The 27,455-nt window shown below is 46.1% G+C and overlaps 1 protein-coding gene across 1 annotated transcript in view; it reads left to right on the forward strand.

Annotated features, from left to right (window-relative positions):
- The first annotated feature begins 3,844 nt into the window (after window positions 1-3,844).
- Window positions 3,845-27,455, forward strand: part of cpda (carboxypeptidase D, a) — a 169,741-nt gene continuing 146,130 nt past the window's right edge. The window contains exons 1-2 of the mRNA XM_084319602.1: window positions 3,845-4,609; window positions 8,372-8,619. Of these exons, the coding sequence (XP_084175728.1) occupies window positions 3,963-4,609; window positions 8,372-8,619 (895 nt within the window). The 5' untranslated portion in view covers window positions 3,845-3,962. The remainder of the gene's footprint in view (window positions 4,610-8,371; window positions 8,620-27,455) is intronic.

Consider the following 27,455-nt stretch of genomic DNA (forward strand, 5'->3'; position numbering starts at 1 on the left):
TCACTTTAAGAAGAGTGCAGGTTGTATCAGTATTCACTTTTTAGCTCTATGCTGTTAACTATAACTAGTGGGAAAGAATGACCCAAACCATGACCTACAACAACATACTGCCTAATTATCCATGCCCAGCATGCTCTGTAGTATGGACGGTTTCATCTTGTTGCAATGTTTACTAACGCAATAACTGACAGGAAATACACTTGGGTCCAAACTGTTCCCTAGCAACAGAATTCCAGTGAGCTATGAGGTGGAATGGAACACCCGAACAGGCAAGCTTACTTTACATTGTAACATATACTGAAGGAGGAAGTGTAATTTGCATGCTTAAAAATAGATTAATTTAAATGTATGGTTCACACAAGTTAAGCATTTCCCTTTGGCCTCGCCTCAGATACACAGGTGCATATAGTAATAGTGCTATTTTTGGATATTTATTGTTGATCCCATTTAGCTAACGCCATGGCAACAAAATTAAGCTGGGAAGTACAGCAACAACATATAGCCTAATTATAGTGATCTCTGTTGTATGGTTTCATCTTGACAACATACACATTCTAAACAGACCCAAGTTAATTTCCTGAACTAATCATTGTCTGACTATGACCGACGGCTTCTCAGTTACAGTGGGTGACAAGGAAAGAAGATATTACCTACCTGGGTTCCATCCTAGAGGCAAATCTTTCCTGTGACAAAATGGCATCCAATGTAATAAAAAAAAGTCAACCAACGAACTCGATTCTTGTACCGGATCTCCTCTCTGGTAAACAATAACACCCTGAAGACTCTGGCAGGAGCACTCATTCAAGGGTAATACGACTATGCTTGCACCTCATGGTACCAAAGCACCTCAAAGGCGCTAAAAACAAAATTACAAACATCTCAAAACAAACTGGTCAGACTACTTACTTGACCTTACTCCTAGAACCCACCTCACCCCTGCCCACTTTGACAACCTAGGATGGCTTAGACTTAGAGTAGACGACAGAGTACAGCAACTTGCAATGGGCCTGGTCTACAAGATACACTACACGACCAAGGTACCCATGTACATGTCAAAATACTTCCCAAAGGTCAGTGAATACCACGATCACAACACCAGAGGGAGCTCCACAAATCATGTTAAACCCAGATTCGGCTCAAACAAGGGACTAAACACGTTTCGCAATTATGCCACATCAATGTGGAACGCCCTACCCAAAGCTGTAAAGGAACGTGAATCACTACCCACTTTCAAAAACACTCTCAAAAAACACCTACGGGAGACTGCAATTCGAAACTGGCCCCTGTAAATGTCCTAACACAACCCCCTCAAATGTACAGTAAATGACCAAGTATGGTCTTGTCAATATTCCAATGTACAGTTTTGCTTGTACAGTTGTACAGTGTCCCCCACCCACCCCTCCTACCCAACCCCCCCCCCCCCACACCCAACCCCCTCCAATTTAAAGTCCCCCCCAACCCCCCACCTACCCAACCTCCTCCAATGTACAGTTTCTACGTCAAATGTATATACTCTCTTTTCTGGACTCTTCTCGTATCACAAACAGTACTGTATTTGCAAATCTGGTATGTCATAAATGTATAGATGTAGTAGTACTGTCTATCTGTACGTCATGTATGTCATATATGTTATGATGAATTGAAAATGGGGGACCCTGATGTAAACAAGACGAAAGTCTTTTCTCTGGTCTGCATCCCCTTAACAATTGTATGTATTGAGCTGTACTGTACTGTACCCATTCAGAAATCTGTTAATAACGTTTTCAATCAATCAATCAATCAATCAATCAATCAAATGATTATAGTGTAGTCAGGGTCTATATTTGATTTATCGTTTGAAAAAGCATTCAACACAAAATAGGCATACAAAAGTGGGCCAGGCCCAGGTCATAGCGCACATGATTCAGATCTAACCTATTTTAAAGCAATAACACTTTCAAATAATTGCACAAGTGATAATTTCTCTGGTGCCCTTTGCTCTTCGGCCCAAATAAAAAATGAACAAAGACCCTCATCATCAAGGTTTGTTCGGCGCTACCTTAAAAAATTGCCCCTCCTCCTGAACACTGTGACGTTTGCACGCGGAACCCCGCCCATCCGAGGTTAAGGGGAAGTTGATGATGTTGACAGGACTGGAGAGAAGAAGGCAAAGCTAAATTTAGCCTCCAAAGGCGAACAAGCTTAATATTTTCAGCGCTTGGTTTACATTTTGTGAATGGTGGAAAAGTAGGAGATAACGGGGGTAAATATGGCGACACATATTCGGGAACATTCCCCCTCGACGCCAAAACGACGCGGCGGTTCACTTTTCGGCCCCTTTCTTCTTCTTCTTCTTGGTGTTGTTGCTTCTCTGGGCGCCCCTGGCAGTCCCCCCACGACAGAGGACGTGGAAACATACGACAGATACTACAACTACGAGGCTATGACCCGGCTACTAAAGCGCATGGCGCAGAGATACCCCCACATCGCCAGCCTGTCCAGCGTAGGCCGGTCGGTGGAGGGCAGGGAGCTGTGGGTGATGCGCATCACAAAGGATCCCGGCGAGGAGGGACCGGGGAAACCCAGGTGCAAGTACGTCGGGAACATGCACGGCGACGAGACCGTGTCCAGGCAGGTGCTGGTGTACCTCGTGGAACCCACCTCACCCCTGCCCACTTTGACAACCTAGGATGGCTTAGACTTAGAGTAGACGACAGAGTACAGCAACTTGCAATGGGCCTGGTCTACAAGATACACTACACGACCAAGGTACCCATGTACATGTCAAAATACTTCCCAAAGGTCAGTGAATACCACGATCACAACACCAGAGGGAGCTCCACAAATCATGTTAAACCCAGATTCGGCTCAAACAAGGGACTAAACACGTTTCGCAATTATGCCACATCAATGTGGAACGCCCTACCCAAAGCTGTAAAGGAACGTGAATCACTACCCACTTTCAAAAACACTCTCAAAAAACACCTACGGGAGACTGCAATTCGAAACTGGCCCCTGTAAATGTCCTAACACAACCCCCTCAAATGTACAGTAAATGACCAAGTATGGTCTTGTCAATATTCCAATGTACAGTTTTGCTTGTACAGTTGTACAGTGTCCCCCACCCACCCCTCCTACCCAACCCCCCCCCCCCCCCCACACCCAACCCCCTCCAATTTAAAGTCCCCCCCAACCCCCCACCTACCCAACCTCCTCCAATGTACAGTTTCTACGTCAAATGTATATACTCTCTTTTCTGGACTCTTCTCGTATCACAAACAGTACTGTATTTGCAAATCTGGTATGTCATAAATGTATAGATGTAGTAGTACTGTCTATCTGTACGTCATGTATGTCATATATGTTATGATGAATTGAAAATGGGGGACCCTGATGTAAACAAGACGAAAGTATTTTCTCTGGTCTGCATCCCCTTAACAATTGTATGTATTGAGCTGTACTGTACTGTACCCATTCAGAAATCTGTTAATAACGTTTTCAATCAATCAATCAATCAATCAATCAATCAAATGATTATAGTGTAGTCAGGGTCTATATTTGATTTATCGTTTGAAAAAGCATTCAACACAAAATAGGCATACAAAAGTGGGCCAGGCCCAGGTCATAGCGCACATGATTCAGATCTAACCTATTTTAAAGCAATAACACTTTCAAATAATTGCACAAGTGATAATTTCTCTGGTGCCCTTTGCTCTTCGGCCCAAATAAAAAATGAACAAAGACCCTCATCATCAAGGTTTGTTCGGCGCTACCTTAAAAAATTGCCCCTCCTCCTGAACACTGTGACGTTTGCACGCGGAACCCCGCCCATCCGAGGTTAAGGGGAAGTTGATGATGTTGACAGGACTGGAGAGAAGAAGGCAAAGCTAAATTTAGCCTCCAAAGGCGAACAAGCTTAATATTTTCAGCGCTTGGTTTACATTTTGTGAATGGTGGAAAAGTAGGAGATAACGGGGGTAAATATGGCGACACATATTCGGGAACATTCCCCCTCGACGCCAAAACGACGCGGCGGTTCACTTTTCGGCCCCTTTCTTCTTCTTCTTCTTGGTGTTGTTGCTTCTCTGGGCGCCCCTGGCAGTCCCCCCACGACAGAGGACGTGGAAACATACGACAGATACTACAACTACGAGGCTATGACCCGGCTACTAAAGCGCATGGCGCAGAGATACCCCCACATCGCCAGCCTGTCCAGCGTAGGCCGGTCGGTGGAGGGCAGGGAGCTGTGGGTGATGCGCATCACAAAGGATCCCGGCGAGGAGGGACCGGGGAAACCCAGGTGCAAGTACGTCGGGAACATGCACGGCGACGAGACCGTGTCCAGGCAGGTGCTGGTGTACCTCGTGGAGCACATCCTGGCGGCGTACGGGCGAGAGTCGCGCGTCACGGAGCTGGTGAACACCACGGATATTTACATCATGCCGAGCATGAACCCAGACGGGTTCGAGAAGTCGGTGGAGGGCGACTGCGCGGGCAACGCGGGGGGTCGAGAGAACGCCAGGAATTATGACCTGAACAGAAGTTTCCCCGATCAGTTTGACACGATAGACGTCAACGAGGATGACGTTCCCGAGGTCACGGCCGTGATCAAATGGATACAGGAGAAAAGGTACAGTAAGTAGGGGAGGTCAGTGCCATGCAAAACACCTCTCTCTTACACACGCACACACACACACACACTTGCAGGATGGTGTTATCCTAAAAGCCGTTTATTATGGAACCCCTAACCCTGGCAGTGTTGGTGCCTTGCTCTACCAATTGAGATACACAGGGAATGGGACACCCTGGCACTGTTGGTGCCTTGCTCTACCCATTGAGATACACAGGGAATGGAGACCCTAACCCTGGCAGTGTTAGTGCCATGGTCTACCCATTGAGCTACACCTGGAATGGAATAAGGGTGGGAATCACCAGAGGCCTCACAATACGATACTATCACGATACTTGAGTCACGATATGATAGTATTGCGATACTAAATATATTGCGATATGCTGAGTATTGCGATATTAATATTGCGATATATTGCGATTTATTACCTTTTTTCAACTGCAAAGTAAAACTTTGTCAACATGTTTTCTCTAATAAAATAAAGTGCAGTCTGTTCATCTCACTTCAATAATTTTTATTGCAGAACATGGTATTTTCTCAAGCAGACAGATGTAAACACTGTAATCTGTGTTGCATGTACCTGACAAACTGAACTGTTTGTATTACAGTCATATTCCAACTTAACTGAATGCACATGTGTGTGTGGACTACTGTACTATTACAGGTATTGAAATTAACAATGCAACTTCCTTATACAAAAGAAAATACAATTTAAAAAAAGTCTATGAATAATTAAATATCAATACTTGGCGTCCCTGTATCGATACAGTATCACCACGCAAAGTATCGCGATACTACTACGTATCGAATTTTCCCCCCACCCCTAGAATGGAACCCCTAACCCTGGCAGTTTTAGTGCCTTGCTCTATCCATTGAGCTACACCTGGAATGGAACCCCTAACCCTGGCAGAAGTTTTCCCCTCTGAGCTTTACCCTCTGAGTTATACAACTAAGGCCCCTCTCTCTGTCTGTCTTTTTGTCTCTCTGACTTGCTCATACAAGTGTTAATAGGTTTTAAAACTGGAGAAGGCTATTAAGCTTGGTCTGAGCGAGGTGAGTTTACCTTGGGGCTTAGTAACCAGCAGAAGGGCCTCAAGACAGTCAACATCAGATCCAGACAATCACTTGAGGAGTCACGCTGCATCTCACAATGGACTCGGAGGCTCAGGAGATGGTCCTCATCACTGGGCAAACCAGTCCCTAAATCCCCTTCACGTTCCTCATCAGTGATGCTGCCCAGTAAAACATGTTGGAACCAGTCATTTCTATCCCGCAGCTGTCCTGAAACTGTACCAAGCCACAGTGGTATTAGTCCAGGTTGTATGAATTCAACCTTTTTTCATCTACCATCCCAGACACTGTTTTTATCATCCCTGCCCCAGCTGGGATGTCTGGATCACCCTTAATTCCAAGCCCTGGTTGGAACAGATCGCCTGATGGTATTAGCTCAGCAGTTAGCTCAGCAGTTAGGTCAACAGTATAAGGGTGTAAAGGTAGTGGTACACGTATCCGCACCGAACCGTTTCAGTGTGTACCGCACCGAACGGCTGTGTGCCGAATGAATACAACGGTATGTTAACCACTAACGACCTCCCACCGGGGGCTGTTTTTTTTTCCACAATCTAATATAATTATTATTGTTTTCTTTTTTTACAAGTCTATTATTAATTTCAATATAGAATATTCGTTGACAGCCCTACAAGTACAATTAGTTACTGCACACTACATCACCCCTGAGTGGAACATGGAAAGCCAAACTTTCCCCCACTGTACCGAACCTTGACTTCAAAACCGAGGTACGTACCGTACCGTGGTTTTTCTGTACCGTTACACCCCTAGTATACAGCCAGCCCTGGTCATGCCCCTGTTGGGCCTGTCAAGGTGGTGTTATTATCTCTTCTGTGCCGTCCTTGATGTGGCCAACAGCACTGACTGCAGCGGCTGTTCTACCTCAAACTGGATCTGAGTACCACAGGCACGATCTCTCTGTTCTTGGCTCTATTTTATTTAGTTTTTAGATACTCTTGCTACCATATACAGTATGTATGTGTGTTTCATTACATGTGTATATAGGCTACTTACTTACATACCAATTATTCGCTTGTTCTATTCTCCATCCACCTATCATCCATAGCAACACTATTATCACTGACATCCGGATGGGGCATCCCCTTTGAATTGGCCATATGAGGTTTCTCCCCTCCACCGCCTGTGGTGTTTTTTTCCCCTATTGCTAGGTTTTAGTGAGTCATTCATGATCTTCATTGGGGAAAGTCTGGGGGTGTTGCTTATGTGGATTTTATGGTGATTTTTGTTCTGGATCTATTGTGATGTTTCTTCTTGACCTGTAAAGCCCATGGGGGCAATTCTGTGTGATTTTGGGCTATAGGCTACAAATAAATTAGATTTGAGATGCTAATAGGGGGTGTGTGTTTACATGCACATGCATATTCCTGGATGCTAGCTTATATACTTGTGTGTGTGTATATATATAAATATATATATAAATCTAAAAGAAAACCTTCAAAAGAAGGGACCGCACACTCCTCAGGACTGATTTTGTTTTTTATTTGTTTGGTGCACAAAACAAATAAAAAACAATCAGTCCTGAGGAGTGTGCGCTCCCTTCTTTTGAAGGTTTTCTTCTTTTAGCTTTATACATATCTCTTGCGCTGACCTGCACCTCCAGTCGGGGTCCAACAAGATGTGCACGAGTCTTATTTAGTTCACTTATCTTTACCGCTAGATTGCCAGCTTGATGGTCGTTTCACTATGTTTGCGAAGCTGTGTGTGTGTTCTGTATTATAGCTGTGGAGACATGGTGTGGCTAATTTTGACAGACATTACTTAATGTAGTGCAACGTGGGAAAAATAGTTTGTTTCTACATGCTGTAGTTTGTAGTTTATTACACGCTAAACATCGCATTTCCAAGATAATCCAGTCTTTTTCCATAGATCGTGAGATAAAACGCGTTATATGCAATAAGCCCAAACCGTTCTGGTTGATCCCCTGAAACCCCAAATACTCCCAAATCAAAGGTATATAACATGTATATTATGTACCTTCACAAAATCATCAAGGGGGGGTCGTTTTAACTCAACTGTGATTGTGTTTGCCGAGCACGTTTTTCGTCTGGTGAAACACATAACTGTGATCGTTAGAAAAACACGTTTCAGATTCGGTCAAAAAGATAGAACGGCTCTGGCTCACGCGAGGTTACATGGCACCGTTCCAAGGGACTTTGAGAATGAAAACCCCCTTGGAGCGTTGCCGCTAGAAGAACGGAAATGCCAGCTAAAACGCTGTTGCCATTTAACTTGGACATGCAAACGAAATCATTCGAAAATACAACGTTGCTGTTTTCCCCTCGTGTAACCTGTGCTTAATGTAAATCATCCCTCAGGATTATCACACCTTGTTTGGACTCAAGGCTATGCTAAATTACAGATAATCTCTCTGTTGTGCGTGGGCTGAACGAACATCCGCTCCTTTGCGCACATTTTATTTTGGGAAGGGGTGAACTTGGAGTTTTGAATAAAATTCTGCACGCAAAGAAAAGTTCTGCACATGCGTTCCGTTAGTGGTTAACATTATAACATACCGTTGCATTCGTTCGGTAGTACACAGCGCATACTGAACCAAAGGTCCAGTACTGAAATGGTTCTGTATGGATATGTGTACCGTTACACCTCTAACGGATGCTACAGACATTTTCAACACCAGACCTGTGTTTGTTTTCTGATGGATGTTGTTGTCACCAGGTTTGTACTGTCTGGGAACCTTCACGGCGGTACTGTGGTGGCCAGCTACCCCTACGATGACTCTGCCACTCACAAGCAGGTGGGTCACTACAGCCCGGCAGATGACGACACCCTGTTCCGTCACCTCGCCCGGGTCTACGCCCAGAACCACCCGCTGATGAAGACGGGCCATCCCAACTGCCCCGACATGCCCAAGGAGATCTTTGAGGAAGGCATCACCAACGGTGCCCAGTGGTACGACGTGTCCGGTAAGATGAGCCTCTTGTTCACTTCCTGGTGTGTCGCATGAGAAACCAATGAGGCCGAGGGGGTATTTTCTTTGTTTTGTTTTTTCTCACTTTTGCAACGGAAGCTCATTATTCCAGCTCACCTCCCTTTGAACAATCACACATATTGTAGCAGGAGACTGCAAGTGAATGAATGAATGAATGAATGAATGAAAACTTTATTTAACAGATTGCAGAATGGGTACAATACAGTACGGCTCAATACATACAATTGTTAAGGGGATGCAGACCTGAGAAAGACGTTTGTCTTGTTTCCATCAGGGTCCCCCATTTTCAATTCATATAGACATTTATGACATACACAACATACATGACATTTATGGCATAGGGACATATAGGTATTTAGTACTGATACATTTGTGACATAAACGGTATTCAAATATACAGTACTGTTACCCCTAGATCCTGATAGAGTATATACATATGATGGGGAGGGGACTGTACATTAGGAGGGGGTGGGTGGGTGGGAGAGAAATATACATACGGCGGGGAGGGAATATATACATGCGGTGGGGAGGAGACTGTCTATTAGGAGGTGGTGGGGGTTTTGGGCATTTACGGTGGCCAGTTTCGAATTGCAGCCTCTCGTAGGTGCTCTTTAAGAGCGGTTTTGAATGTGGGCAGGGATTCACATTCCTTTACAGCTTTGGGTAGGGCGTTCCACATTGTTGTGGCATAATTGCGAAAAGTGTTTAGTCCCTTGTTTGAGCCGAATCTGGGTTTAACATGATTTGTTGAGCTTCCTCTGGTGTAGCAAGCTGCTTTCCCCTGAAAGCAGCTTGCTCATGTGACCTTTTTTTATATGCAGATGACTCCGCCCTACTAGTGTCTCACAAAGACAAAAAAGTGGTTGAGCAGACATTGAGTGCAGAACTAGAGAAGGTTAGCGACTGGCTAGGCCACAACAAGCTGTCCCTCCACGTGGGGAAGATTGAGTCAATTTTATTCGGGTCAAAGGTCAGGCTCAGAAAATCGCCAGGTTTTAACATTAGAATAGGAGATACTGTTCTCACAGACAAAACATCTGTGAAATATCTCGGTTGCGTCCTGGAAAACAGCTTATCAGGGGAAAGCATGGCTCACCAAGCACTTACAAAGATAAATAACAGGACTAGATACCTAGCCAGAATCTCAAATTTTTTAGATCAGTCAGCGATGAAGATTCTTGCTGGAGCTCTCATACAGTGTCACTATGACTATGCGTGTGGCTCCTGGTACAACAGTGCCCCCAAAAGTCAGAAAATAAAACTACAGACATCACAAAACAAGCTAATCAGGGTAATACTAAGGCTACCTGCTCGAACCCACCTTGACCCATCTCACTTTGAGGTCATGAGATGGCTTAAGGTGGAAGACAGAGTAAACCAGATAGGGATGTGCCTAGTTCACAGAATAGTGCATGGGGTAGTGCCAGTGTACTTTAACAATTACTTCAACAGAATCAGAGACACCCATGCTTACCAAACAAGGCGCAGCTCAACTGACTTTGTGCCAGTCAGATTCAGGAGCTGTATGGGGAAGGAGTCATTTTTATATTCAGCAGCTGTCTATTGGAATAGTCTGCCCAGTGAACTGAAAACCATCGACAGTGCCGTTAGATTCAAGTCCAGCCTGAAGACATGGCTCAAAAGGGACTATACCTAGACACTTAGCTTAAGGCACCCTTGCATGTTGTATGAGTCTGTATGTATATAAATGTTAAATGGTATATGTGATGTGTTGTGATGTCACGTTTTGTATGATGCATGTGTCATCACATTCCCCCACCCCCCTACAAGGACCACAATGGAAATAAGCTCTGAGCTTTTTTGTGTTACATCCTTGGCAGTATATCCCGACTGTGCTCTTCTGTCACATGTTTATTTTTTATATTGTCAAATAAAGTCATTCATTCATTCATTAGTGGTTGTGGTATTCACTGACCTTTGGGAAGTATTTTGACATGTACATGGGCACCCCGGTCGTATAGTGTATCTTGTAGACCAGGCCCATTGCAAGTTGCTGTACTCTGTCGTCTACTCTAAGCCATCCTAGGTTGTCAAAGTGGGCAGGGGTGAGGTGGGTTCTGGGGTTCAGGTCAAGTAGTAGTCTGACCAGTTTGTTTTGTGATGTTTGTAATTTTGTTTTAAGCGCCTTTGAGGTGCTTTGGTACCATGAGGTGCACGCATAGTCATAGTACCCTTGAATGAGTGCTCCTGCCAGAGTCTTCAGGGTATTCTTGTTTACCAGAGAGGAGATCCGGTAAAATAATCTAGTTCGTTGGTTGACTTTTTTTTTATTACATTGGATGCCATTTTGTCACAGGAAAGATTTGCCTCTAGGATGGAACCCAGGTAGGTAATTTCGTCTTTCCTTGTGACAATATTGTCACCCACTGTAACGTTAGGTTATGACTATAACCAAGTTCTGTTAATTAGGGGTGACGCTTGGCATCACTCTGCACTATCTCGCGTACGTGCACGCGCACTGAATAAATTCCACAAATGTACCTTTAATACCAGTATTAGTCTGAGCACACCCCTCATCAGCTTACCTTCATAAGCAGGTGTGTGGTCACCTGCTCTCCTCCTTCCCAAGCTTTCACCACAAGGTGAGGTCAAGGGCTGCAGCGGCCGTCGGATGCCAAGCGTCACCCCTAATTAACAGAACTTGGTTATAGTCATAACCTAACGTTCTGTTCCATTAGGGGCTCTGCTTGGCATCACTCTGCACAAAGGGAGGCCAAGCGGAGCCACTGGCCGACAAATACACCCCGCTGAAGGCCCCCCACAACCAACAGAACAGGGAGGGCCGAGCCCCCCCGACCCCCCCTAATGGAGGGCACCCTCCCTATTAGAGGTTTACCGAGAGGGCGACGGACCCGACCGCGCGAAGAGGCACTCAAGCAACTCAACGCACAGGGTGAGCAGACCGTGGCTTGACCCCACGACTACACCCACGCACAACCCGCATGCCACCCGGGAACGAACGTAGGGAACAACCTCGTTACTGCCCCCAGAATCACGGGATCAAGGGCAAACCCAACCCCGTGGCAAGGCCGTAGCAGCGGAGCGCGAAGGAAGACCCAGACCCACCAAAAGGACTGGACTCCCTGGAATGGGGGCCCGGAGAAGTCCATGATGCCAGCATCAAGACCCCACCAGGTGGGCACCTAGTGACCCCGCCCCCCACATCGCCAGCGTATTCGGACAAAGGCCCCTCAGCCGAGCGGGCCCTGTCCTCCCCAACAGTACACCGCCTGGCACACAGGCCCTGCAACAGGCAGACAGCATGGTCGTAACACACAAGAGTTAACCAACGGAAGCAGGCAGTGCACCGGGAAAAAAGACCAGGCAACAGGCTGTCAACCCAAGCCTGGAGACTGTGGACGAGACAGGCGCCAGAAAGGACAGCTGAACACAGCCGCCCCGGCGGAAGGGGCGTATGCTGGCGTTGTCGCATAACCAAGCCTCCACAGAGAAGGCTGATACGATCGGCAGACGTCATGAACGTGCAGGGGCACCCTCAACCGGAGAAACCGGGAGTTGACACCGCAGCAACACACCAGAGAACCAACCACCCAGGCATTACCCTATGCAATGGTTGGTCCCATAACCCCTCAGGAAAGAAACCCCAAAACACACCTGCGGCACTGCCGCAGCCCGCGTTCCGGTTCCCAACAGGGCTATCCCGGGCCTACGGGTCAACGAGACATTACCCCGGACCGGGCCCGGTGATACGGGGAGCACAGGGTCCCCCGAGGAGGCAAAAACCACCCCAACAGGCCCCTCTTCGCCAAGCGCAAGAGAAGAGCGTAAAAAATGGAAGACCAGCCCCAGCACCCCGCACTTGGTATTCCCAGGAGGTCACCCAACCAAGTACCAACCAAGACCAACCTGCACAGCGACCGAGATCCGACGAGATCGGGCGCGTACAGGTTGGCACGGCCGCAAGCCATTACGACAGTGCAGAATACAAAGTACCCAACAAGGGTTCCATAACGCTCAACCCTGTGACACCCGGACCGACCTAGCATTTTTTTCCCCTGAAAAAGGCCCAAGTCCCTCAGGGTACCAGAACAGCAGATCTGCATCCCCGGCGGACAACGGGTGTAACTGATCCGGACCAGCGCGACCAGAACCAGTCCCGTGCCCTAACCACGCCGACCTGCCAACCCCAGGAGAAGGGGCAGATATGCGCGTTGATCCTAAAACATAAAAAGAAGGCGCCACCCAGATGTTTCGGTACGAACCGCGCCCGGCGGCCCACCCCCAGGGCGTGAGACCCTTCCCCATATGTCCAGACCCATTCCGTTATCATCCCCTGACATGAACGGGAACCCATCGACAACCACACAGGGTGTCGGAAGAGGAAAAACCCCCATCCCAATTGCTTCATAAAAACGCTGTTTTACCCCCAAGCAATCAAGGCGCGCCAGTCAGCCAATGTCCAACAGAACATCCTGAGCTAGCACTATGTGTGCGTTTTGACATACCCACATCAACAATAGGTTGTTTAGACCACCTTATTGAATCCCCAAGACGCCCAGGGGAACGACAAGAGGGGCGAGATGCAATCAACTCCATGAATGAATGAATGAAAAACTTTACCCAACAGATTGCAGAAAGGGTACAACCCAGTACGGCAATACACACAATTGGTTAAGGGGGGGCAGACCTGAGAAAGACGTTAGTCTTGTTTCCATCAGGGACCCTCATTTCCAATCCATATAGACACATCCAACTCTTTATAATAATAAAGAAAAAGCATCACCCGTATGACCCAACTGCACAGCTGGGAGTAAAAAACCTGTTTTCACATGATTTTAATCCAGTCACCCTTTTTAATCAGAGTGTAAGACCAGACCCTCCCAGAAACACCTTCCCACATGAGTTCATAGTCATGAAAAAGATATGCCAACTGTGAGTCACGTGACCAACCGACTCAAGTTCACACATAAATCGGGCGCAGCAGAACTGTGAGCCCTACGCCCTAACTCGACACCTTTAAGACACCTCAACTCATGGAAGGCGTCGCCATAGCAACACCGCTACAACGGGCGGGGAAACCTGCCGGCTCCTGTCATGTAATAGGAGTCGGTAGAATAACCCCCCCCGCCCCCCGCCAAGACGTCCCACCGGCTTGGCCCTGACTGGCTCAGCAGAAGAGAAAAAAAAAACCCTAAACCAATCAAGTGGGAAAAGGAGGGGTTTATTCGACACCCCCTCCCGAAAAAATACCCTTCATCCCTACACACAGAAAAACAACCGTAGCCATCTTGAAAACCTCCGGTAGAAAGCAATGCATAGCATAAGCTAATACAATGCCCGCTACCCACAAATGTGTACAGGATATTACAACAAAAACACAAGTCGCCTGTGTGTGAATCCTACCCCCGTTGACTATGTCGTACATAGGAAAAAAACGCTGATCGAGAGTAAACGGCTAGGCCGTGAAATGTGTGTGTACGAGTATTACTGCAACTAAACAACACAGCATTGTGAGACACATATACTTAGTTCAAGCAATGGAATAACACCAGTTTCTACCTGCATGTGGAGCATCAAGCTAATAGAACCTATTACTGAGTGTACGTTGCAGACCTTGCTTAACCTCGTAACACAACACGACTCATCACACAACGTAAAAGGGCAGATTCATATATACACAACCCCACCATATGAATTGTTTGAAGAAACACACAGTTTGTTCGGCCAAAACACAGTCCCCCTTATATCGGGGAACTTCTTTTTATTAACTAAAAAGTGTTCTAAGGCACAAAATCATAGAGGGGCCGGGGAGGGTGTAGAGGAGAGGGGACACAGAGGGGAAAAGTCACTTAACGGCGTCTGCCACCTCGCGCCGCTCGAGTCTTGCCACCCCGAGGAGCCCCGGAGGGACGGTAGGTTACAGTCTGCTGGACACGACGTTCCCTACCGTCTCCTCCGGTCGTGGATGGGCCGGCGGTGGCAGAAGCGCCGTTTCATCCCCTGGCCCTCTTGGCAGGGCCAGCAGCGGCGGCGGAGGCAATGGTAGCGGCGACGGAGACAGCTCGACGTCGCGGAAGCCTTCTGACTCCACCGGCAAGGACGGGAGGCGGAAAATGGGGTTGGAGAATGGACCTCTCCTCTGCCATCTCTCTGCATGTTGAGGTCATCAACCGCAGGGCCTTCCCGAATAGGCCAGCGTCGGAGAGGGCGGCCGTCAGAAGAGGAGCTCTCTTCTTCTCTGGCACACGGCCCTGCTCCAGCCAAAGGTGACGCTGGCCCAGGGTGGCCAGGGCGCGCACTTTCCCCATGGCTATGGCCAGCACCTGGGAAAGGTGCAGGACAGCTCCCGCAGCCTGGGTAATCTGATCGCATTTCACCTCGTTCAGATCCGTGCCGCCCGTCATTATCCCCGATACAAATCTAGCCAGGTGGGCGATGTTAGACGCCGCAGCTAGCGATTGTGTACCAGCGATGAATGACTGGTCACCCCAATAAGCCAATCGCCTAGCCGATTTCCCCTGGAGGACCGGCTTGCATAGGGGTTCCCACACCATATCCGGACAGAGGAGCGCGGCCATCGGACTGTCAAGCCGAGGCACGCCCTCCCCCATACCTTTGACTAACCCCGACACCCGCGTAACTGGTACGTAGGCGGGAGTTAGTCCCATGATGTTGGACACCGCCTGACCCCGACGAACATAGGCCCCCATCGATGGGAAAAATGGGTAGACAACGTCCACCCCTCTCACTGGGGGACGCTGCCAGGGATGGCCTATGAGGTCATCAGGGACAGGTGCAGGCAATGGCAGCGGCACGCCGTTTGCGGCGGCGGCTACCGCCATGAGCTCGGGAAACAAGGCCCGCAGTTCCCCCTGCAAACCTTCCTCCACCGACCCCGCATCCCTCACATGCAGCAGGCTGCGACTGGTCAAGGAGCCACAGTCTGATGTGGCCGACAGTAGGGCATCCTGCTGATGAGGCCAAGGTGGTTCCTCGATATCCTCGAACAGGGCGCCCCATGGAGCCATTTCCCCCCCCTCCGGGGTCTCCTGAGGAGGGATACTCTCCTCCACGGGGCCATCATACAAAAACCCGTCCGCCTCGTCCATGAAGTCCTCAGTCTCCATTGGAAATCCAGAGCCGGACGCATCTTCGCTGGTCTCCAGCAGTTCCCCAAACCCAGGCCGTTCGCGCCTGCACGCTACCATCTTGCGACGTGAACGGGCAGACGCGAAAAGTTTGCGTCGCAAATCCTCTGGCTCCAAGACAACCCCCCGTTCACCAATGGGCGATTCCCCGGAACCAGAGGAACCAGAGTCGAGATCAGGCCATCGCCGGAGCGACGGCACCGACTCCTCGGCTCTTCGGTGAGGCAAACTATCCACCGGCAGCCTCCCGGGCTGGGTCGGCAACCACGAAAGTGGCAACAGCCCAGCACCAAGGCGCACGACGGAGGCGGGAATGGAGAACCGCTGGTGAAGAGTAGGTCTAGCGGGTCTACTCTCCGCGGAATACATTATGACCCAACTTTTTCTTGTACAACAGATGTGAGAGAAGAAAAAATTAAGCACAATGTAAACTCGTCACAACTCTTTTCAACTAACGACACGTCAAGTGGGGTACTACCAGGCCACTTCCTTGTGGTGAAAGCGAGAAGGAGAAGAGCAGGTGACCACACACCTGCTTATGAAGGTAAGCTGATGAGGGGTGTGGTCAGACTCAGGGCCGCCTCAGGGGGTGTGCGAGCAGTGCGGTCGCACAGGGCCTCGCGGGAAGGGGGGCCTCGCAAAAAAAAAAAAAAAAAAAATGTATTATATTTTTTTTATTATTTTTTATTTTTATTTTTTTTTGCGAGGCCCCCCTTCCCGCGAGGCCCTTTTTCATCACAGACCTAAAATCTAGTTTTGCTTATATGCTTATATATTTCACATTAGACACGTTTGTAGAATGTGTCTGACTTGTTCCTGGGTCTGCAGTCCTGCAGCTGCAGACATACTCACTATTGGAGCTCAGCCTCTGGGGTTCTGCAGCAGCATTGGTTTCAACGAAGGGAGTGGTTTTACTTACATCATGTGTAGACAGTGTAGTACGCCGGCAGCGTGAGTCGGCTGTGTTTGACATTTTCGCGCGTGCAGCTTTTGACTATGCTTAGTTATGCCCAATAGCCAAGACGAAGAAAGAGGTCGGTCATTATCAGTCGGTCGGTCACCAACCAAGGAACGTTGACGAAAGGCCTCTCGCTAGCGGGACAAATGGCCGGAGCCTTTCATGGTATAGCCATGTCGGCTAGTAGCTAGCTTAGCTAAATGCTAACTAGCGTTAGCTAACCTAGCGAGGCGAGTGGATGTCTTTTCAAAAGAAGGAGAAGAGAACTTGTGAGCAGATAAATCTGTTAGGCAGCAATACGCCGAAATTACACCGTGGGGCCAAGAAAGTCTCCTTCCACGTTGATACTGCGTTATGGTGAGTCAACTTATGATTATATACCCGCCGTGGACCTGAGTCACCTGACCCTATCTCTCTTTCTCTCTCTGGAGCCAAACTGGTCGACTAGCTAATACTACTAGTAGCTAACTGTGTGAGCTAACTGTTAGCCAGTTAGCTGTTTAGCGTCAGCTGGGAACGTTCGTTTGATGCTATCAGTTAGCCTTGAGAATAGCAGGCCCTTTGACAGAAGATGTAGTCGGGCCTGCACCATGACAAGGCTCTGGCCATAGCTTCTTTTTGTCCCGCCAGCGAGAGGCCTTTCGTCAACGTGGAGACCTTGCGGCCTTTCGCCCTGCGTTCATCGTGCAGGTAACTTGGATTAATGAAAATGTCATGATGACATTACCCCACTCTTCCTTCCTTCCCCTCCCGAATGTTTTGTTAATAACGATGTTTTTTTCCAGGCAAAACATATGCTACTTCACAACATTTGGAGATACGACATGTGCTGTGTGTGAATGGTCGTTTGTGTAGCTTGGGTAGCGTTGGGCCGTTGGCCAAAGCTGTGTGTCACGTGGCCTGGTGTCACAGTACCTGGCTAGCCTATTTAGCTGATGTCGGCCATTGGCTCCTTGCTGCTTTGGTTTCTCTGTTGACCCTCTTCTTGTTGGATTTAAGTGTTGATCTTTGTCCTTTTGAATCTCTCATACATGCTATAGTCTCTCTCTAACACACACACACACATGACAAACACACATGTTCTCTCTCTCTCTCTCTCTCTCTCTTTCTAACACACACAGTCTGCCTATGGCGGCCTTTCTCGATGGCTAGGCTGTGCTCAAGGATCTTCAGTCACAGTGCTCAGGTATTCTGCCACTGTGTACTCTCTGTTTAGGGCCAAATAGCATTTCAATTTCTTTCCAATGTGTCTCTCTCTCTCTCTCTCTCTGTACACTGTATATTGACTGTAGAACGGGAGCTCTCTCTCGCTCTCTTTTGCTATATGTTGACTGTATCATGCCCCGCCTCGGGCAGCGCTATTATTTAAGAATATGTTGACTGTATAAAAAAGTTAAATCTCGCACAGGGCCTCGCATTTCTCCCAGGCGGCCCTGGTCAGACTAATACTGGTATTAAAGGTACATTTGTGGAATTTATTCAGTGCGCGTGCACGTACGCGAGATAGTGCAGAGTGATGCCAAGCAGAGCCCCTAATGGAACAGAACTGAGAAGCCGTCGGCCTTGCTGAGTTTGTTATTTGAACCGAAGAGAATGGACTCTGTTTTGCCCATGTGTAATGATTAGGGGTGGGACAATACATCGATCCAGATCGATATATCGATCTATTATCAATAATCAAATAGGATCGACGCAACGTAAAAAGATCGATTCATATTGCGATACTCTTATTTTGAAAATCCCCGCGAGTCATATCCGCCGGCGCCCAGTATTGTGAAACTCCGTGTAGACATTACAGCAGTGTTTGCGTCTGCTGTAAAGCACTCAGAGCGTCTATTTTGCGAGCCGATATAAGTCTGTGCAGTTTTTCCCCCGCAACGGGTCAAATGCATATAACAGGCGTTGCATCGTCGCCATTCCTTTATGCCAACGTCGCGTTAAATATCTAAATGAACGTCGCGTTGGCTGCTTAAAAGCTAAGCAGCTAACCGTGAGAGAGAACAGGAGAGGAGAGAGGGGACTTGGAAGGAGGAGGGGTGGGGGCTGTGGGGGACTGTGTGTGTGTGTGTGTGTGTCTGTGTGTGTCTGTGTGTGTTAAAGCTCAATATATAAAAACAAGTGAACAGGAGGTCTATTTGTATTAAAAACAATAGATTGTTTTTCATTTAAATGTCTGGAAGAGCTCAAAAATAAATACATCAATTGATATTTCCGTAGCCTTTTTTTAGTTGATCTAAATGTGACTGATTGTGTTAAATGGGCACATAATATCGCCTCATATCGATCGCAGGCACCTGAATTGAATCGTATCGTATCGTGGCAGACTTTGTGATATCGGCAAATATCGTATCGTTGTCCAAAGAATCGATATCGTATCGTATCGTGATGAAACTGGTGATTCCCACCCCTAGTAATGATAGTTTGTTATCAGCGAGCCATATGCAGATTTTGCCTAGTTCCGAGCTGAGGGTTTTTTCAACCTGCAACTTGTTCTCGTCAGAGACCAGCAGGGCTGAGTCGTCCGCAAAACAGGAACAAGTTGCAGTCACAGGCTGACGACATGTCATTTGCATAAATTAGGAAGAGTAGCGGTCCTATTATGCTTCCTTGTGGAACACCACAGCTCACTGTGAGGGGGGGGGATAGAGTACCGTTTACCTCTACCATCTGTTCTCTCCCCTCCAGGTAGGATTGCATCCAGCTCACTGATAAGCTATCAAAACCAACTGCTTTTAGCTTGTCCATCAGAATGGAGTGATTGACAGTGTCGAAGGCCTTTTGTAGGTCCAGCATGACCAAGTCACCCGTTTCCATGGTGAATGTGCCCCACGGCTTCTTGTTTTTGTTTGGGCCGATCATGTCATGTGGTAATTCCATCTAGGAGGCGTTGACAGCTGACCGGACTGAGACAGACCGGAACGTTTGGGTTCACAGTGTTGTGTTTAGAGTAGGGCTGGGCGATATGGAAAAAAATCATATCGCGATAACGATATGATAATGTTATCATATTTCTCTATATCGATAATTATCGAATTGTTATAAGTATTACAAAAAAAAAAAATTTGTATGTATGTTTATTTTGCAGCAATTCTTTGTCATTGCCACCATCTTTAGTGTTACATCCCCTCACACTCCAGTTCTCAGGCTGCAGCTGGTTTAAAAGCTAAAGTAAACCGGCTTCTCTGCTGGCTGTGGCTCCAGGGGAGTTGAACAGTTCTGGCTCTGCTAGTTTATTTTCGATCTTTTGGCGCTTTTGATATTTGATATCGATTATTAAAATATATCGCGAGGGAGCTCCAGTAGCTCACGGCGTACCTCGAACGCTATTTCGGCGTCGGGGACAACCGTGCGCGTCACGGATCTGGGGTAGCGAGTTCGACTCCCGGACTAGCCGTATTTTCTCAGAGTGTCTTTCCCCCCATCTATACCCCCATTCAACCTGTTTCTGTCGGTCATACTTGACCAGAAAAAGCGATAAACGCGAAAAGAACCAGCTGACTGGTCAAAGTTAAAAAAAAATATATATATCGCGATATTTATCGTTATCGTTATATCGCCCAGCCCTAGTTTAGAGACGGCTGAAAACTTGTGGAGCAGCTTTCAGATGTGTGCAGCACAGTGCAGGCACACTTTTATCTTTTTATCTACTCCACAGCCTGAGGTGCTATATCTAGGCTGGGTGTTGCCATGGAGATGGCTAGCCTAATTAGTGTGGTGTTAATGTTGTGTGTTTTGTAGGGGGGGGGGCTGGTGTAGACGTAGCCATGGCTTGTATTCATTCATTGTTGAGCACTTGATGTGGAGCTGGTGGGCCAGGCTGCTCTGGGCCGGTACAACACTCTGGTCTCTCTGTCACACTCAGGCTGCACTCCAAGCAGGGGGTGAAACTAGAGCCCGCCAAGTGCCATTGGCGCTCAGTTTTTACGTTTGGCGACTCCCACTGAGAGGTCTGCCCGCCGTGTGGCGTGGCGGGCAATCAAATAGTCATGTGACAACCGAAAATCATGATCCAATTCTGAGCGGAGTTCTCACTCGCTGTCTCAGCACAGACACGCAGCGCATTGCTGCTCCTACCCCTCCCGCACCTGTTTCTGTATGCTGCTGCATGTAAACAGAGGCTATTGCCTCGGACAGTCACCGTGACTGACGTTAGTCTAGTCAGAGGGACCTCCGTGAGCTAATGTTAGCTACTGTTACAAAATGACCCAGTCAACTATTCACTTTTAGTTTAATACATGAGGCATTGTGTAACGTTATCCAGCCGGCTAGCTACTGATAGCTCCCGACATCAACAACTGCTCCAGCAAGTGTCCAGTGCATAATACCTCCGTTGGCTAGGTAGCTCATGTTAGCCCACGTTAGCTCACTAGTCACTACGAAATGTCCCAGTAAACTAAATAGTTCAGAGGCGTTGTCCCAACGCCATCCAGCAGTAGCTACAGATAGCTCCTGACATCAATGTCCTACAACATGCGTATTCGAGCCCCTGGCTTACATCGCATGAGGGCTGCTGAATAGGGTCCAGCTGCAGCGCAGGAGAATCCTTTCATGCTGAATGTAGAGTTTAGGGCCCAGCTGCAGCGCCGGAGAATCCTTGCTGGAGCTGGAGGCCACTCGAGTATACACACAAGACAGTGGAGCTGTTTGCAGACAGCGAGGTGGCGATGTCTCGCAGATAATACAACTACAAGTATGATTATATAATATATATATTTTATTAAAAAAAATTATATAAAATAATTTAAAAAAATGTAATAAAAAAAAAGTTGGCAGGTAAGAAATATGCTCGGCGGGTAGATTCTTCCCATCTACCCGCCACTGGCCGGTGAGTCAAAAAGTTTATTTCGTGCCCTGACTCCAAGGCTTTTGTTCCCAATTTACCCCCAACCAAAATGCATTATTTAGCAAATAAGAGATTAAGTTGTGTTCCTGTTATCAATTTAACCTCACCCTTGTGTATTTTGGATAATATTCCATAGGGCTGACCTTTTGAAGCTTTTTTTTGCAATCGAAGCTTCGGGCCGAGCTTCGATTTTAATTCGAAGCTTCGAGATTTTTATTTTTATTTTATTTTTTAATATTTTATTTTTTCTTATGTTGTGGGACTTGTACAGCACTTTGGTAAACGTTGTTGTTTTTAAATGTGCTCTATAAATAAAGTGGATTGGATTAATGAATTAAGTAGCCCCTTTCGTGACTGTGACGCAGCCAACAAGGTTTCACCCGGCTGTGTGATTTAATTCAAGGTGGATCGCTGTTTGTCATTTGAACAACTTCAGATTTCATGGGAACTACCAATCCCCCAAATCAAGAATGTTTAAGATGAATGAAGTAAGATTTAGATTATTTGAAATATGGCCTGTGTAGACTAAACTATGCACAGAATTATGTCAGTCTACAAGGTCCGGATTCTACATGGTCCGGCAATGTGTAGACCTTGTAGACTCCACTACAGACCAATTATCAGTGAATGTTCATGCATTTTTAAGAAGGGCTACTTCCACAAAAAAACAAAGAACTCACCAAAACATCTCAGTAGCACCTTATCTAAATGTTCTATTTCATATATGGAGATTCATATTTATTTATGTATTGCATGCATTTCTACATTTTATTTCCTATTTAGTTTATTCATCCCAGTATCTTTCTTTCTTATGTGTGGAATTCTACAAGGCATGTAGGTGTATATGTGTTTGAGGATGATATCCTTCAAACAGGCAATAGTGATGATGTAATTTGGGCTGAGCTGGGTTACTTTCCTCCAGTGTATTTGTCCCCCGGCCCCACCCAATGGCCACACACACACACACACACACACACACACACACACACACACACACACACACACACACACACACACAAAAATCGAAGTAATTCTTTTTTGAAAATATATTTATATATATATATATTTTTACTTCGATTTTTTTTATGTTCGAAGCTTGTGCCATCGAACGAAGCTTCGAAGTATTTAAGACAGCCCTAATATTCCAGCTCTTCGTCCAAAATACTCCTGTGCATTGACCCACAGGCCTTGGTGGGTTGCATTCGCCTACTTATAGGCTTACAAGAGCCCAACTGATATATCGGTAGATATTCGCTTATGTCGCTTATGTTGCCTATATTACCGATATTGATTAGCCGTTTTTTTGGAGGCTCTAGCGAGCACATTTTTTAAGCAAGCACAAGGATATTGGTATCTTTATAAAACTAGAGATCTTGAAGAAGCCATAGACCAAAGCCATCTCATGCTAGCTTACCAGCAAAGTATGTTGCTCCAAATTCTCGTTTCATGGGGAAATGGGCATGACTATTATCCATTTAAAGGCCATTTAAAATATATATATATAATTATATATATATAATTATATAAAATATATAGGCTTAGTCATATAACCTTAACCTATAATATATCCTGACTGGATGGGGTAAATGGGTCAAGCACAAATCCGCCCAGAACCATGGCACAGCTATGTGTGGGCACAGCCAGTCTGTTGCATCAATGTGAAAATAGGTGGTTATGCTTGCTAGCTAGTGCTGGCAGGCCTACACACTGGCGAAGACGGCTAACACTGGTAGCTGCTAATACTAGCAGGCCTACAAAATGGCAAATATGGCTAACGCTGATAACTGCTAACACTAGCAGAACTACAAACTGGCAAAGACAGCTAACGCTGATAGCTACTAATGCTAGTAGGCCTACAAACTGGTGAGACAGCTAACGCTGATGGCTGCTAATAAGAGGTGCAGTGTAGAGCCATATGAAATCCGTTTTATTATTTTCCAAATTCCATTTTATTTTTTCCCAAATTCCATTTTTTCCGTTTTAATATTTCAGAATTCTGTATTTTGCCTTTTATGCTCATTTTACCATCAGAAATAGTGTCTAATAAGTGGGAATGAATAAATGTCCACAATTGAATACGATATAACAGTCCATTTAATGTTTTTAAGTGCTGCAACTCAGAAATACAGTTCAATTTTACACAATATTTTTCAATTAATATTGTGACAAAATAAAAATACATATTTCAAGTGTAAACAATAGATACAGCTAGCTATTACTGACATTATCACAATGACAATGTCAGTAACCTAGCTATATCTATTATATTGTGATGAAATTTAGTAATGCATAATTTAGGCACCTTTTAGTTTATTTCGTTTATAAAGGACAGTGTATAATGGCAATCGTTTGCATTAAACAACTGGAAGAAGCTATCATTTCCATCTATAGTCCTATGTACTGTAACGTTTCATAGCTATTTAAGTTTATTTAGATTATAAAGGGCAGTGTATAATGACAATCGTTTGCATTAAACAAATATGGGTGCACCAGATTTAGCTAGAACTTCTAGAAGCTATCATTTCCATAGATAGTCCTATAACGTTACATAGCTATTTAAGTGTATTTAGTTTATAAAGGGCAGTGTATAATGAAATGGATGGGTGCACTAGATTTAGCTAGACGCTAAACGTCCTAACGTTATCTATTTAATCACAATAGTGTCGCAAGTGTTTTTGCGGGTCCAGTCCACGGAACGTTGACAGAATTAGCAAAACACCTTATCACCGGAGGCATAAAAGTAATTAGGATACTGTTCTGCTCTGAATTGAGGGCTTATTGTGGAATTGTTTAGCTTCTTGACGATGTACTGAAGCAGCCAGACGCTTGAGCACCGCGGCTGTGTTGTGTGTAACACGTTGTAGAGTCCCCGCCTCCCCGGTCGCGTGTGCACCAAACGTTCCACCCAAAAACGAAATTTCAGTCCAGATTAGGCCAAATTCTGCAATATTCCACGTTTTGCAGTTGATTCCATTTTTATTGGTTAATTCCGCGATTCCGTCCGCGATTCCGTGAACGCGGATTTCATATGGCTCTAGTGCAGTGCTCATGCCACGCGGTACCATGCCGTTCCACCACTTTTCTGAGCAGAAACACGCACATGCACACACAAATGCATTCACAACTTCTCTCGTCATGCTGTGCGCCAAGTACCGGTACTCACCTATCACCTAGTCTTTGCATAACAATATCATATCAATAGTATAACAAAGAACAAGAAGAGCAAAACCAAAATACAAGCCCTGTACCAATTGGTGGGGGTTTGCTTGAGCTGTGGAACCTCTCACTATGTGACAAATGGTCCCGACTGGAAGGATGAGACATTTCTTAAGTTGTCCTTCTGAAAACTGTAAGTTACATTGTTAATTTAGTTTGTATTTACTTTTCTAGTTTAAGTTAATTCAATTAAAGAAATTGTAACTACAATATTGTATCTACAATTACATTTAAAACATTGTTTGTTTTTCAACCATATCTGTTGACAATATAATTTCTTTATATGTTGAATGCTACATCCTGCTACCTTTTTCAGCATCTCTATTTCAAGGCAATATTTACAAAACTAAACTAAAACTAGTAATGTCCTATACAAACATGTTTCCTACTATTTATGCATAATAATCATCTGTTCTGTGCGCACACGAGGGAACATGTATGCGCACGTGCACGTGGCATCATTAAAACAGAGTACAACCACTTCTGATATTACCACTGCACCCCTGCTGCAGTGCTAATGCTGGCAGGCCTACAAACTGGTGAGACGGCTAATGCTGATATCTGCTAATGCTGGCAGGCCTACAAACTGGTGAGACGGCTAATGCTGATATCTGCTCATTCTAGCAGGCCTACAAACTGGTGAGACGGCTAACGCTGATAGCTGCTAGCAGCTGACGCTAGCAGGCCTACAAACTGCTGATACAGCTAACACTGATAGCCGCTACTCATAGATGCAGGATATCATCCCTACATTGTGTCTGTTATTATTGGAAGCGTTCATTAATCCCTCTGGTAGTTCTGTTTAAGCTTATTTAGTAGGAATCATGCCAAAATTTAGACAACAATTTCAGATGGCACCAGTAGGAACCATCCTATCTAGTCTGGGTCAGCTAAAGTAGTCTACAAAGCAGTGAGTCTCAGATCTCTGAGCAGAGCTGGGTGATCAGACAAAGAGCCTCTTAGCAGTGTGGTTAATATTTTGCAATTGAAAGTGGAATTATGCTAAATGAAGCATTGTGGTGCTGCCGAGAAGCCCTGGCCTACAGATCATATTCCACAGGAAAACGTATTGTTTTGTGCTGGAACCCATAGACATTACCTGACGCTGGGTAACTTTCTTCCCTAGTGATGCTCTGCCAGGCCTCTACTGTAACGGTCTTCAGTTTCTGCTTGTTCTTGGAGCATTTTCCCTTCAGTTTTGTCTTCACCAAGTGAAATACATGCTCAATTGGATTCAGGTGATTGACTTGGCCATTGCATAATTTTCCACTTTCTTGCTGTGAAAAACTCTTTGGTTGCTTTCGCAGGATACTTCGGGTCATTGTCCATCTGCACTGTGAAGCGCTGTCCAATGAGTTCTGAAGGATTTGGCTGAATATATGAGCAGATAATATTGCCTGAAACACTTCAGAATTCATCAGTGCTGCTTTTGTCAGCAGTCACATCATTAATAAATACAAGGGAACCAGTTCCATTGGCAACCATACATGCCCACACCATAACACTACCATGCTTCACTGATGAGGTGATATGTTTTGGATTATGAGCAGTTCCTTTCCTTCCCTTCTCCATACTCTTCTCTCCCCATCATTCAGGTACAAGTTGATCTTTGTCGCCTGTCCATAGGATACTGTTCCATTTACATTTAGTCATTTAGCTGACTCTTTTATCCAAAGCTACTTACAAGTTCTGTACGACAAGTCATCAGGAAGGGCACAAATCTATCAGCTGAGTAACAATGTTCATCAAAGTGTTGAGTGCTACAGTGTAGGTTAGTATATTAGGACAAGTGCAGGACAATAAGGTTAGTTAGGGTTAGATTTATAATTAAATTTGTTAATTTCAGATAATTGTTGAAGTGCATCTTTAGTCGACGGCGAAAGATTGGATAGGTTTTGGCTGTCCTAACTGTTGTGGGCAGTTCGGTCCACCATTGTGGGGAAAGGACTGAGAATAGATGGCTTCTCCTTGATGACCCTCCCGGAGCTCGGATAGGAGTGAGTCTGAGACGGCCAGAAGATGCAGAACGTAGGGGTCTTGAGGGTGTGTAGTTAGAGACCATTGACCGGAGGTAGGCGGGAGCGGTTCCCTTTGCCGCACGGTACGCCAGGTCGAGGGCCTTGAAGTGGATTTGTGCGGCAATGGGGAGCCAGTGCAGGTCCCTAAGAAGTGGGGTGACATGGGCTGACTTTGGTATGTTTGAGATCAGGCGGGCCGCTGCGTTCTGAATGAGTTGAAGAGGCTTGGTGGCAGTGGCCGGAAGGCCAGCAAGCAGTGCGTTGCAGTAGTCGAGGTGGGAGATGACTGTTGTTTGGATGAGGAGTTGGGTGGCTTTTTTAGATGTTTTTTTGGCAAACTCTAATCTGGCTTTCCTGTTTTTGAGGCTCACCAATGGTTTACATCTTGTGGTGAACCCTGTGTAATCACATATGTCGACTCTACCTCCTATAGAGTGTTCTTCATCTGGCCAACTATTGTGAAGGGGTTTTTCTTCACATGGGAAAGAATTCTCATCCACCACAGCTATTTTCTTTGGTGTTGCTGAGCTCACCAGTGTGTTTTTAAGAATGTACCAAACTGTTGATTTGGCCACACCTAGAGCTGCCGCGGTATTGATGTTTTCCTTACCGCACAAATTTACGAAATATTTCCTACCGCTGCGG

Source organism: Notolepis coatsorum (assembly GCF_963971535.1).
Source record: "Notolepis coatsorum genome assembly, chromosome: 1".
In the NCBI taxonomy this organism is placed as follows: Eukaryota; Metazoa; Chordata; class Actinopteri; order Aulopiformes; family Paralepididae; genus Notolepis; species Notolepis coatsorum.